Source organism: Sceloporus occidentalis, unplaced genomic scaffold (assembly GCF_023333645.1).
Source record: "Sceloporus occidentalis isolate IW3139 unplaced genomic scaffold, rSceOcc1.0.p SCAF_102, whole genome shotgun sequence".
In the NCBI taxonomy this organism is placed as follows: domain Eukaryota; kingdom Metazoa; phylum Chordata; class Lepidosauria; order Squamata; family Phrynosomatidae; genus Sceloporus; species Sceloporus occidentalis.
The window spans coordinates 1,704,281-1,718,368 of record NW_028317082.1 but is presented as its reverse complement, the minus strand read 5'-3'; the positions used below and the strand labels follow the sequence as shown (position 1 = coordinate 1,718,368).

At 39.8% G+C, this 14,088-nt stretch overlaps 1 protein-coding gene across 1 annotated transcript in view; it reads right to left on the bottom strand.

Annotated features, from left to right (window-relative positions):
* Nucleotides 1-14,088, bottom strand: part of LOC149283567 (integrin alpha-9-like) — a 201,682-nt gene that overhangs the window by 147,859 nt on the left and 39,735 nt on the right. The window contains exons 6-7 of the mRNA XM_089497374.1: nt 3,589-3,718; nt 1,184-1,269 (exon numbers count right to left, since the gene is read on the bottom strand). Of these exons, the coding sequence (XP_089353500.1) occupies nt 1,184-1,269; nt 3,589-3,718 (216 nt within the window). The remainder of the gene's footprint in view (nt 1-1,183; nt 1,270-3,588; nt 3,719-14,088) is intronic.

Genomic DNA, 14,088 nt, shown 5'->3' with positions numbered 1-14,088 from the left:
AGGATGCACTGAACTGCATATAAGGTGATAGAAGGTAGAATTTGAATAGTGCAGTGTATGTACTCTGTATCAAGGCTGACACTTAACCAGTATTTAAAAGAAAAATACCATGGCTAACTTTTCCCAGAAAGGTGAAATCCTATTGTGTACAGGATACAGATATGACACAATAAGCACTGAGACCCTAGAATATCCCCTTAAATTACAGGTGGGGAATATGGCTTCTTGAAGTTGAGCGGCACTGAAAAAAAATCTACATTCAATTAGTAAAAGCCAGATGCTTCATCTGCAAATGTTCAATATAATTTCCAAACTTTATTTTAAATGGGATATCGTTTATTAAATTTAGGAAAGTGTGGAGACTGACATGGAGTGGATCAGTTATCTTTTTTAATATTTTGCTAAAATAATTTTTTAAGAACAAATTGTTGATTTATGATCCCATCAGATTTTTGTTGGATTTGGCCTCCTGAACCTGAACTTTTTATTATAGTTAAAGTTATAGGAGAATGTTAACTGATATATAAGCCTAAACAGAATAGTTCCATGCCTTCTAGGCACTTAAACAGGGCTGTGAAATGTCAGGGCCAGTGGAATGGATACAGACCTGTTCAAAGCCAACTTTAAATAATTTACACTTGTTGTTAACAGCTGTACAAAATGATTTATGAATTCTGATCTGGCCAAAACTGGTGCAAAGTGCATATAGCAGATGTGGGTGGTAAACTGCTTTGGAGCTGCAGCATCTTCAACAGGTCTTTTATTAAGTTATGCATATTACTGTATTTACTAATAAATACATTACAAATTTGTTGTCGGCTAAGCTGTTTGGTTGTTTTAGGTGCAGCGTATGCTGTATACCTATGTGTGTGCATATAGAAATATAAATGTAAAAGATCACCAAAGATCCCCTGGCATTACCTCATGGTCTCAGGAAGGTCTCCCCAAGCCACTGGTTGGAGTTGTAAATATGACATTTAAATCAGCATGTTAGCCCTAGAGCAATGGTTTGCAAAAAATAGGGCTGGATGCCAATTGTGGATTACCTCATGAACAATGAGCTAAAAATAAATCAACAATCAGAGAGGAAATAAAAGCCCTGTGCTCAACGGTTTTGTGGAACTAGGAGATCCGTTGTGAATAAATTATGTGTTGCTATGTTTCTGAGTAACGGAAGACTTACCTTTCCGATTCCACTATCTTGGGGAGCTCCAGCAACTACATCCATGGTTGTTGGCTGAGAAAAGTGACCAGCAGTGACTGCATATCCTGAAATGAAAAAAGAACAGACAAGGGTGAGAATTCAGAATCAATGCACGAACACCCAAACAGCTTTACAAATAGTGTATAATACTTTGTTTCGAGCTAGTCTGATTTAAATTGGTTATTTTATAATGTTTGGTTGAACCCCTGAATGGATGAAGAACAATACAAAGCCTGCAGCCTGCGTCACCACAACAAATCCTATATGACGACATGTGATTGTTGTGGTTTTTCATAAATACCAGATTCACTAATATGACCTACTGCCTTTCATGCTGAAATGGATTAAGATTTGCAAGCAGATAACTACTGGTCAGCAGTTTTATCATAGTATGATCGCAATTCAGGGAAATCAGTACATTTGGTATCAGGAGTTAGGGGTAATGTGATTAGTGAAATGTTTTAGACGCTGAAAAAGTATAGGTCAGGTAGCAGTCTAGATATATAAAACAATATTTCAGGCCAACCAGATGTACTTTCAACAGGGGTACTTAAAAACATCATTATACAGTGAAGCAATGAATTAAATATGCATACATTTCTCATAATCATATTCAATTACAAGGAAAACCTGCTCATCCTAATTTACAATGCTTATCTGGGCTAAAGGAAATTGGTATACTGCTAGTCACAGGACTAGACATTTACTAGCTGCACCAAATAATCTAAAAAGGCCTGTCACTTATCAATACCAAGGAATTATGGTGGGTGGATACTAAATTCTTATGGTCACAAAGCTGAGTCCTTCATATTCTACTCTCATTTGGTGACCAACAAACCAGTTTATGCTTTTCTGAATTGCATATTAAAGATGAAATGCATGGTTGAATAAAGTTGACTTTCAGGTCTATTCACTTAAAGGAGAGTTATCATGAGAGTCCTGGCTCCCTCACATATTACATTTTATGAAGAGTCAACCCCAGGGAACTTCTACTGCAGGAAGAGCTAGGCTCCTGTTTAATCGGTGAGGCTTCTTTAGCTTCTTTTAAATATACATTATGCAGGGCCAGCTCTGTTGTTCTTGGAAGAAATCTGCCAGAGTTGGCCCTTTGTAAAAAGTGAGGGAGTTGGAACCATAAATCTCTTGCAAACTCTTCCGACAACTTTTCTTTTAGTTAATATGGTGAACACCAACTACACATTCAAGTGTCTCTTTATTTTAGAAAGCACACATATAGTAGACCTTTTTGCATAGAAGCTTGAAAGCCAAATTACCTTGACAGTATATATGACAGATCTGCTTGGATGTGTAAATACCTTGGAACTTTAGTAGTCCAGACATCATATGCACTTTAATGCATATGATAGCTTTGTGGCCCCATTACATTCTCAGGATGATTCACTCATTTGAGTTTTTATTCATAAGAATTTTTCTGGGAAGTACCTTTAATTGATCATTCAACAATATTAGGAATTATCTTTGTCGTGCTGAATTTGTTTACAAAAACGTTTTTTATGGAATATTACTTTTATGAAGATAGCAGGTACATTCTATTTTTAGCTTTGAAACTTGTCTCTGTGTCTCTGGTTAGTATGCAAGCTATGCAGTTTTATAATATATCTTTGGAGTATAAATTGATTTTGATGGGACATAAACGAGTCAATCCATTATGTCCAATTTATTCTTTCTGGAGTAACTATTATGGACATTGACATACAAAAACACTAGATGTGCCCATCCACGTTAAAACCAGATTGCTATTTTTATTAAAGCTCCCTTGATTTTTGTATCTGAGCTTCTACCATATGAACATAGGTATCCTGCAAATACTTGCCTACCCATTATCCTCTGATATTTGAGAAGCTTTAGTTCTAGTGACCTGGAGTCCTCTTGGAGATCACAGCACGGATTGTGTCACATGTGACACAGAATGCAGTGTAATCTTGTACATCATAATTAAGCAAATTACATCAAATGTCCTTATGCAAGCTACAAATTGTTGTATTTGTGGCCAGTACAAAGCTTTTGACATCAGATCAGGCAAGCACTGCCCCCTTAGAGTCAGAAGGTCGTCTAGGAATGGCAAGACATGACTGTAGGGTACAAAAGATTTTTGCACGTATTCACACTGGGAAAAATGAAAATAAGGACACGTATGCGAAACTAGATGTAAGTTTTCTGGTTCAAGCAACAAAAACTTTTTTGTAAGTTTAATTTTGTGGAACCTAAAGTATAGCAGGCCACTTAAATACATGCATATTGTCCAACAACTATATACTAGCCATATATATGAAATGTTGCAATTTTTTATTATTTTTTTTAGTCATAAAGTGCAATTTATTTACAAATACATTAGAAGGCAGCTATCTGAAGTATGCACTTGCCTAGATATGTATAGTGTCTGGCATTGACAGCTTGATCATTCAGTTTGAAGTATGTGTTGTCAGTGAGATTTAAAACTTTAACTGTGCCGGTCCAGTAATATGATCCTGGTGCTCCCATTACAACCAGCTCCTAAAAAAGAAAAACATGGGATGTAAATATAGACATTGTAACAAAGCTAATACATACCTAAAGCTTTCTACTATGCTATAACAAACATATGCCTTGCAACTGTTCTCTGGGAAGGCTGTATGAGAGGATACTGTTAAATTGATGGAATATGAAACGTTTACAAAAGAATCTTATAGTGTAGGTCTAATATTTTAACATAACTTTATGGAGAGCAGAGATACAATTCCTTCTTGGCCTTACTGCCTATGAAAGTATTCTCTATCTAGTGATCTCTTGTGAACGGCACTAGAAAACAAATACATTGTTTTAATATTCATTGTATTATTACTTTGGACTCCTGTTTGTGCACCAAGCAAAGAGGAATTTGGGCAATAAGCCACTTAAATTATGATACAACAGTAGTTTTCATTTCTGAACAACACTGTGCTTTCCCTAAACGTAGGACAAGAAAATGTTGAATATTTTTTTAAATCTTTACACAGTGACATCTATACACATATATGTTAAAACATAGAAAAAAATCACGTTTGGGTAAGTATTTAGGTACACCGTGTATACATTTTAAATTTATTTTACTCATTAAACACTAGCTACTAAACCAAGTTTCTTTAGACGATTCTTTTTTTGCACGCTTACACTTAAGAGCATTTCCATTTAATTTCTAATTCATTTTTTTTTTTGCTTTATTTAATTTTCTTTATTTATTCTGATAATCACCTTTAAACTGATCTGTATTTTTTCCATGTTCTATATTTTACACTAAAAAACTACGCAGGTGTGTTTTACAGACTAATGTAAACAACAGCCTAATGTGTATACCATGGGACAAGGTAATGGCTTTTTCTCACCATTATATTATTTCTCAACTACTAAGTTGAGAGTTCATTGTGGACTACAACCTTACATTCAGGAGAGAAATTGTAGCAATAATGAAGTCCCAATTTAAGTATACAGTAGTTTGAATAACACTAGGGCAGTGAGCAATGCTGGGTAACACGGAAGGGTTAACAAAACCCAAAATGGTATAAATACCATGTGATTTTAAAGCTAGTTAGTGCAAAAATACTAATCCTGGCAACCTCATACTTATACACTATCATTTCCAGCTTGTGTACCCCTTTTGGTCTAATTGTTGGCTCATAGAACATTTGAACATGTAACAATAAAAAATCGCACATTGCTGATCCTCCCTATTCCTGAAAAAATGGGAAACAAATGGAAATCTTTGGAACAGCAAAATTATCAGCAGAAAAATAGGAACAGAAGACAGCTATTGGATTTTTTAGGAGTTGATGAAATCTGGTGGATGTATGGATGAATGTTTACTCCATTCCAATGGTGAAGGCCAGTCTTGACAAGGACAACAGTACTGAATTATGAGTATGCTGGCAAGTGTTCATATCAACCTGCCAACTACACCCAGCCTGTGTGTGTCAAGGTTATGTATCTGTGTGCAGTAAATTACATAAATGACTGTCAAAAATGCACTCACATAAAGAAGAAAGAAAATTGCATGCCATAAAACACAGTTCAGACAAAACAGGGTTTATGAATCTTGCCTTGATCCCCACATTTTAAAAATATAGTTAAGACCCAGTATATTGAAGAATGCCTTATTGGGCTTCTAACAATTGGTATGTCAGGACCCAGGTAAGCAGGTCGGGTAGGAGCCCAGTAGCAGGGGACACAAGGGGTTCCATTTGTACCCCACGATGCATGACAGCAAGTGGGATGGTACGGACAGGCGCAATGAAACACAGCACAAACAGGATACTTGGAAAGGTACTGTATTGATGAAGGTGATAGGACCAGCAAGTAAAGGCAGTAAGTCTCTAGGCAGGATGCCCACTGGCAGGGCTGACGGATACGGAGGCCCACGGGATGGGCTGACGGCAGGAAGCCCACTGGCAGGGCAGACGGGTACAGAGGCCCACTGGCAGGGCTGACGGCAGGAAGCCCACTGGCAGGGCTGACAGGTATGGAGGCCCACTGACAGGGCTGACAGCAAGTAGCGCACTGGCAGGGCAGGCGGCAGGAATGCAGGTACAGGCAGGAATGCAGGTACAGGCAGGAATGCAGGTACAGGCAGGAATGCAGGTACAGGCAGGAATGCAGGTACAGGCAGGAATGCAGGTACAGGCAGGAATGCAGGTACAGGCAGGAATGCAGGTACAGGCACTGGTTCAAGGCCAAAACAGAGCGGTCTAAACACTCCAATGCAAAGGCCCTGACTAAAGGGCAGGGCAGGTTAATAAAGGCAGGTTCTACTCAGGTGATCAGACTCAGCTGACCTGGTAATCTGATCCTGAGCACTCCAGAGGGAGGGGGAAGGTGGCCACTAGTGGTAGCAGCAGGACTACAGCAAAATAAATCATCCATGGTCCGGGCTAGTAGGGTGGAATCCTGACATGGTATTAGTGAGGACCATTACCTCTTACCTGTAGTTACCCGTTTTTCATGTTGTTTGTCCTAGATGCTAACATCCCTAGGCTACACATTTATGTGGGTTCTTCCCTAAATACACCACTAAACTCAAATGAATACAAAAAATGTCCAATTATTAAGCTTGGCCATGATTAAAATATTATTATATATATATTGAATTATATAGCGTTATATCATATCTGCAGCACTGTAAAAAACAGAATGACAGACCCACCTCGCTAAATCCCAAGCAAGATTACTGGCGTCCAAATATTATCCCCTAGAATATCATGCGCGCGCTGCCAACAAGACTATGGGTGTAGCTTGTCTAACAAGCTATACTTATTAGTAGACAAGTTCACTTTCAGTTGTTGTCTCAGACCCGTGACCCGAAGGGTCGCTACCTTATTGTCCGGGGTTGCATTGACGGTACCCCTTATACTATCCTTAATCTTTATGCCCCTAACTCCGGTCAGACCGCTTTCTGTGATCATGTATTCACTAAACTACACAGGCTGAGACAGGGTACAGTGATTGCTGGAGGGGATTTTAATCTCGTTTCTACTCCCTCCTTGGACTCTTCCGCTAAATTGTCTACTAGATATTTGAGGACACTGACGGACCAAGGTAAAAAATTTCAAGATTTGCTTCATCAACACTCCCTTTTTGACGCATGGCGTGTGGTACACCCTTTAGGGAGGGACTTTTCTTTTTACTCGAATGTTCATTCAAGTTATTCCAGAATTGATATGCTCTTGGTAGACGATGAGGTCTTGCAGTTGATTCGAAGCGCAGAGAAAGGACATATATCGTGGTCTGACCACGCTCCTGTGTGGATTTCCCTGGTCAATGGTCCCACCTTGTCACCGTCAGCCCGATGGCGCCTTAATGAAAGTCTCCTGCAACAGACAGAGGTATGCGTGGATGTTGCAGACGCGCTCGCCGAGTATTTTCGGACCAATGCCACTCCGGAGATTTCACCCTCCACCCTCTGGCTTGCCCATAAGGCAGTCATACGGTCATCTTATTAAAATTGCGTCTGCTCAAAAGAAGCAGAGATTACGCACGATCAGAACTTACTGACCGTCTGGTGTCCTTGGAGCTTACCAATAAAGCTTCTTGGTCTAATGACACTCAGGATGAGATACGGGAGATCAAAGCTGAATTACATAAACTTCAACTACATTACACGGAATTCGCGTTACGTCGGCTTCACCTGCAGTATTATGCAAAAGGGAATCGAGCTGATTCCTTGTTGGCTCGCAGGCTCCGACTCCAGACGTCTTCCTGTACTACCCATTATTTGCAGACTTCTCAGGGTGTGAGGGTGTATAATCCGAAAGAAATCGCTGATCTGTTTGCGAAATATTATGACTCCTTATATAACCTCCGTCTACAGACGGACTTACAGCAACCGCGTTCGGTGGAGATTGCTGATTTTCTCTCCTCTCTTTCAATCCCTCGGCCTCCTGCAGATCAGTGGGAGGCTTTGGTGGCGCCGCCATTACCTGATGAAGTAGAGCGTACCATTGCCGGCTTGAAATCTCATAAAGCCCCAGGTCCAGACGGCTTCTCCAATCTTTATTATCAAAAATGTAAATCTATTTTGGCTCCTCGCTTAAGTGATCTCTTTTCCTGTTTCTTGGAGTCTACACCCCTCCCTGGTGAAATGTCTGAGGCCTATGTAGTCACCATCCCTAAACCCGGGAAGTCCCCTTCGGCTTGTGAAAATTATAGACCTATATCCCTGTTAAACACAGATATTAAGCTTTATTCCAAATTGCTTGCTAACCGTTTGAATACCTTGCTTCCTGCCTTGATCCGCAATGATCAGGTAGGTTTTATCCTAGGTCGTCAACCGTCTGATAATACGAGGCGCATCATTAATATTACCCATCTTGTGAAATCTACTAATAAACCTTGTGTGATGCTATCTTTAGATGCGGAGAAAGCTTTCGACTGCATTCATTGGGGGTATCTGCTCTCTACGTTGAGGGCTTTTGGCTTACCTGAGAAATTCGTTAACGCAGTTTCTGTCCTCTACGACCGGCCCCGTGCGCGAGTCTATACCTCTGGCTTTCTTTCGGAGCCCTTCGCTATTAGCAATGGTACCCGCAAAGGATGCCCGCTCTCGCCGCTTTTGTTTGCTCTAGCCATGGAACCGCTGGCGATTGCCGTCAGAGATCACCCCGATATTGCGGGCTTTCCCATACGTTCCGTTGACTCTAAAATTTGTCTGTACACTGATGATGTCCTCCTGACACTCACTAATCCAACAATTTCTCTTCCGAATCTACATGCGTTATTGTCTACTTTTGGTAATCTCTCTTACTACAAAATCAATTGGCATAAAACGCAGGCTCTTAATATAGGATACGAGACTTCAGTGATTAGCGCCGTGTCTGGGACTTTTCATTATTCTTGGCGTACGGACTTTATTACATATTTGGGGGTCCGCATTACCAAGTCGGCTGGTTCCTTATTTAAATCCAACTTTCTACCACTTTGGAACAAAATATGTGACGATTTAAACAGATGGTCAAAACTGGAGATTTCCTGGCTTGGCCGTATTGTCTCCTTCAAAATGAATTCCCTCCCCAAATTGCTATATCTCTATCGGACTTTGCCCATAGCTTTGCCTTCTGGATTTTTTCGCACGATGCAAACCAGACTGTCTAAATTTTTTTGGCTCCACAAACGGCCCCGTCTTCCGTACCATATTTTACAGCGCTCTAAATTACTTGGTGGTTTGGGTATTCCAAATCTCAGGCTCTATTATCTTGCCTCCAACCTGGCTCAAACCCTTCTTCTCTTTTCAGAACCATCTAGGGTGGCCTGGGTGGACCATGAATCCTTGTTTACTTCCCCATTTTTGTTACGAGATCTTCTGTGGCTTCCTAAGAATTCTAGACCTCCACTGCCGGATGCCCTACCCACGACCTCGCTCTCGTTGGCAGTGTGGGACAAACATAAATCCATGTTGCGATTTCCTGATCATCTTCTCGGGCACGCCCCATTATCTTCTTTGAAACCCCTTATCCCTCATGTCCACTTAGATAATTGGATACATTGTGGTGTCACTTCGGTATCCCACTTGTTCTCCGGGGGTCGTCTACGTTCTTTCCAAGACCTGCAGAGTACTTTTTCCCTGCCCAGTCGAGATTTCTTTAAGTATCTACAAGTTCGGCACGCCCTTTCGCAGCATCTGAGGGACCTCCCTGCCTCCTGTCCTGATACCCCAATCGTTCGGCTTTGCCTGAAAGCTCCTTGTGTTCCGGGGGCTATCTCGGTTTGTTATACTGCTCTGTTGGGTCACGGGTCTGATGACAAACTTCCATTTATGCTACAATGGGAGAAGGAACTTGGCAGGGAATATGATGTTCAAACTTGGTATCATGCCCTCTCCTCGTTTCAGGGGGTCTCAAAAAATGCTACTCATTTCGAAACCGATAGGAAGGTTCTCTTTCGGTGGTATTATGTTCCTTCCAGACTAGCTAAAATGTTCCCCTCCTCCTCCCCCTTATGCTGGAGACAGTGCGGGGAAGTAGGCACCATGCTCCATGTATGGTGGGGCTGTCCTGTGCTTAAACCCTACTGGACAGCTGTTTTTCATCTCATAGTGGAATTGTTGCATATTCCAATCGCGGCCGAGGTGGAGATTGCATTGTTAGATATGTTTCCCCCATCATTAGCCTCCCCACTGCGAAAACTACTGGGTCATGTCTTGATCGCAGCCAAGGTTTGCATTGCGCGCAAGTGGAAGGACCCACTCCCTCCCACGATTCAGGACGTCTTGTATGCGCTTACTACAACCCGTACTTATGAACAGATGGCGCATTCCTCCTCTAACACTCCACACATTTTTCATGACACTTGGGCGGCCTGGGATGAGTATTATACTGCTACATTCTGCCCTATGCCTAGTGGTTATATCCTGAAAGATTTGCGGACCATTTGGTATCGGAAGGCGACTCTGGCATCCTGATTACCTTTTTGGCCTCTTCTTTCTCTTCTACTGCTTTATTCTTCTCGCTCTTTCCTCCTTCCCCCTTTTTTTTTTTTTTTCTCTCTTTCTCTCTCCTTCCTCCCCCATCCCTCCCCTGTCCCTTCCCCTTCCCTGTTCCTAAAAATGTAAAATCCGAGATCTATGTGACATATTGTATACATATTATACCGATATGATATTTCTACATTGTTTTTCCGCATTGTATGGCGGTATACTTGCAGTAATGTCCAACTGTAATGCGCATTTATTTTTTTTATTTTTTTTTCTGTTGTTTTTCTTTATGTCTTTACTCCTATGCATTACATGGAGGATACCTGTGTTATTTTTATGTCTGATCTCAATAAAAATTCAGTTTAAAAAAAACCCAAAAAAACCAGAATGACAATATGCCCTAAAATAATTAAACCAAGTAAAATTTATGGCAAGTGTAATGGCAAACTTCTACTAAAAAATATATGACCTGACCTAGGCAAAAAAACCTTACAGGATTGTATTCAATTGCTTATTTCATTTATATACCAGGTTTTTGACCTATTGTTTCTGGACTTTTTGACTGAAGTTTATTTAGTTTTAGCTGATTGTTTGTCTTACTTTTTACATTTATTTTTAAAGAACACATATATACTACATATTTATTTTATTCTAATTATTTAATAAAAACACTTCATTGTTGAGAACTTTGGTTTAACAATAGTACATGCTTCTATACATCTGCAACTCCTATTTAAATATGATCCCTTATTTATCCACATATACCAAGGAATGAAAGGTCCAGTTATGGTATATCACCCACACGAATAAGCGGCTCTGGAAATGTTATAGTTAGCTTTTTTCAAATTAATGAAAACAATAATTTTATAAAACTATATAGGTCAAATATAATATATCATTATAATACAGGTTAAAAAAATGTGGTACTTGCAAAATGCAAATGTGAAGGAATGATTTATTTTTACCCCAAATAAGTCCTCGCCTTCTACAGTAAAACAGGAATGGAGTATAAAAACCATGTTTCAGCTTGGGTGGTGAGGATATATAAAACATGGGGAGGTGAAGTATTGGATGACACACAGACTTCCAGGAAGCATCTGTTGCTGACAGGGTTGTAAATGTTATCAAGCCAAGCACTGATTTCTATATCATGACTTTTCTTCATTAGGACACCCTTTTCCTTTTTGTTCCCAGAATGCCACATCAAGTTGCCAAGACTTTAAAATACTTTTATTATAGTTTAATTAGTACAAGCCAATACTTATGCAAATTCATATTAGTTTGTGCCTGGGATAATTAAATACAAAGCACAAGTTTATAAAATCTTAAGCAGTATATAAACTGATGGCAGGCAGAGCCAGCTGTTGATCTAAAACTTTCATGACTTTATTGTTACATAGCAACACAAGGGGTTAAATGTGATCATGTTTTTGTCTCCAATGCAACCAATGAAAAAATACAATCAGGACTACTGCATTGGTTTATTGATGAAGTAGTATGTAGTATGAAGCTTGACCCCAATAGCATTTAAAAAAAAAAACCCTGCGCCCACATTTGCTAAACATACCAATGGGCTGATGACCGTCAGCCATGTAGTCCGCATAAAAGGGTGCAGCAGAAAATTGAAAGGCTGGCCCCCTCTGGCCTGGGGGCAAGCAAAGCCCACTGGCCCCCCTATCGGCTCCTTGTCTTCTTCCCCTGGTAAATCACATATGAATTGGCACACACATTTACACAAACATTCACCTTTACAAAAACTTACAGTCTCACACTAACACACATACACAAAAACACATATACATCAACGCTCTCACACAAACACTTGCATGCTTTTACCAAACTTTTATCACACTTCTACCACATTACATGACCCTGCTGCATTCCTGCCTCTCCAGGCTGGTCCTAAATTGTTCTTTGTGAAGACCTTCTGGAACAGCCTGGGGACATTTGTCATCTGCCCCTGGGCCAGCCCACCCCTGTTGTCCCTGTTTGTGTATTATGTAATTTACCCCTTTATTTTCTGTGTGTCTACCGTGCTGTTTGCTGTTGTGCAGTCAAATGAATGTGTCATGTATTGTGCCGTGTAGATTTAAAAAATGATAGAATAACCTATACGTGTAGGGTATTTCTGTAATCTGGGGGACAACTGAATACATTTCCTTTGGACTTGCCCAAATAGTGTGCAAAAAATGCTAACCAATGTAAAAACATTTTTGGGGAAAAAATTATAATAATGGACTTGTGGCTAAATGGTTGTAAAACAAGAGCCTATAGCTCTCAGTGAAATACCCCAGATTGTCTAATCTCCAGAAATATGCACTTTGTGGGTTATTTATTGTTTTATATGTTTGTAATTACCATTAAAATCCCATACACTAACTGTGAAAATAATGAAAAAGATATTTTGAAACAGCAATGCATGCTGTCTAATATTTGCCCTATAATTGCCACAAAGATACAGTAATTCTTACATAAGGTAGTTTCAGACTTAAGAAACATATATTATTCATGACAAAACCCGAACATGTATGAGCTTACAATGCATTCTCCTTAATGGGTTTAATGCATTCGGTCAACTCAGCTACTTTAGTGACAATTATCATATCAAAATATCAATCATACTAAATGTTGGCCTACACTACTAAAAGTGGTGTCCTATGTACCCTTGAAAAAATTATGGGGAATCATAGCTAAACAAACATTTTGTAAAAACTAAGGGGAATCATAGCTAAACAAACATATTGTAAAAACACAAAAAAAAAAAAAGCTTTAGGTTTTTGGGTACCCTCAGTAAAGAAGGTGTTAAGAAGAATATATTAAAAAAATGCAATATCTATAAGCCACAGGATTTAACCAGCAGCACGCAACAAACTTATTTCCCCTCTGTATTTCAGCAAGTGACAGTTGCTTGCTTTTTAAGACTGGTCAGTGGAATGCTTGTGAACAACATGATAGTTTTCATTGACATTCAAGGAAATCATAAATACTCAATTGACTTTGTTTTCTCCTTTATAGATATTTTTAGATAGAATAACCAGCTCATTTGCTGAGATGATTAACCATTTGTTAGTGAACTACAACCCTGCTACAAGCTGATATTAAGTACATTTTTACAAAGACGGTAAGCAGCTATTAAATAGTTAAGAGAACATCCGTAAAGGCGTATTTTTCATCCATAACTCTTTATTATCAGTAATGCTACCGGGATTTTAACTATACATGTTAAGAAGGGCCAAGTGGACGACATAGGAAAGGCACATTCAAGAGACTGTGGTGTTACCTTTTTAACTTACACATGGTTCCACCAGAAGCTAAAACCAATGCATTCATGTACATTTGCTGTGTAATGTCATGAGATGAGGTACTTCGGAGAATTTCAAATGTTTAATGCATTTACCAAGTAGGGTGACCACATGTGCCGGATTGCCAAAGACAGTCCTGCAATGGGACTTTATGTCCTGGGCAGCCTCAATCCAGGACAATGCATTATCCCAGAATGAAAATTCTGAGTTAAGGAGGCCTCAGTCAATCATGAGAAACTTCTCAACACTCCTGATTGGCTGAGAGTTCAGAAGCTGAGTCCTTCCTTCTAGTGATGGGAAGTTGGGATCATTAAAGTGAATCAGATCATTTCGATTCGTTCACTGAAATGATCCGATTCATGATCCGGATCTTCGGATCACTCAGTGTGCCTGCACGGAGTTACTGTTTTCCAGTAACTCCGTGCAGGCACACTAACGATTGGCCCCGCCCCTTTCATTATGAATCCTCCCCCCTGCCTCCAGTGATGTCAATGAAGGCAGAGAGTCGTTCAAAGATTCGGATCTTACAGGGATCCGAATCTTACAGTGATCCAGATCACTGTAAGATCTGGATCATTGTAAGATCCGGATCATTGTAAGATCCGGATCATTGTAAGATCCAGATCTTTGAACGACTCTCTGCCTTC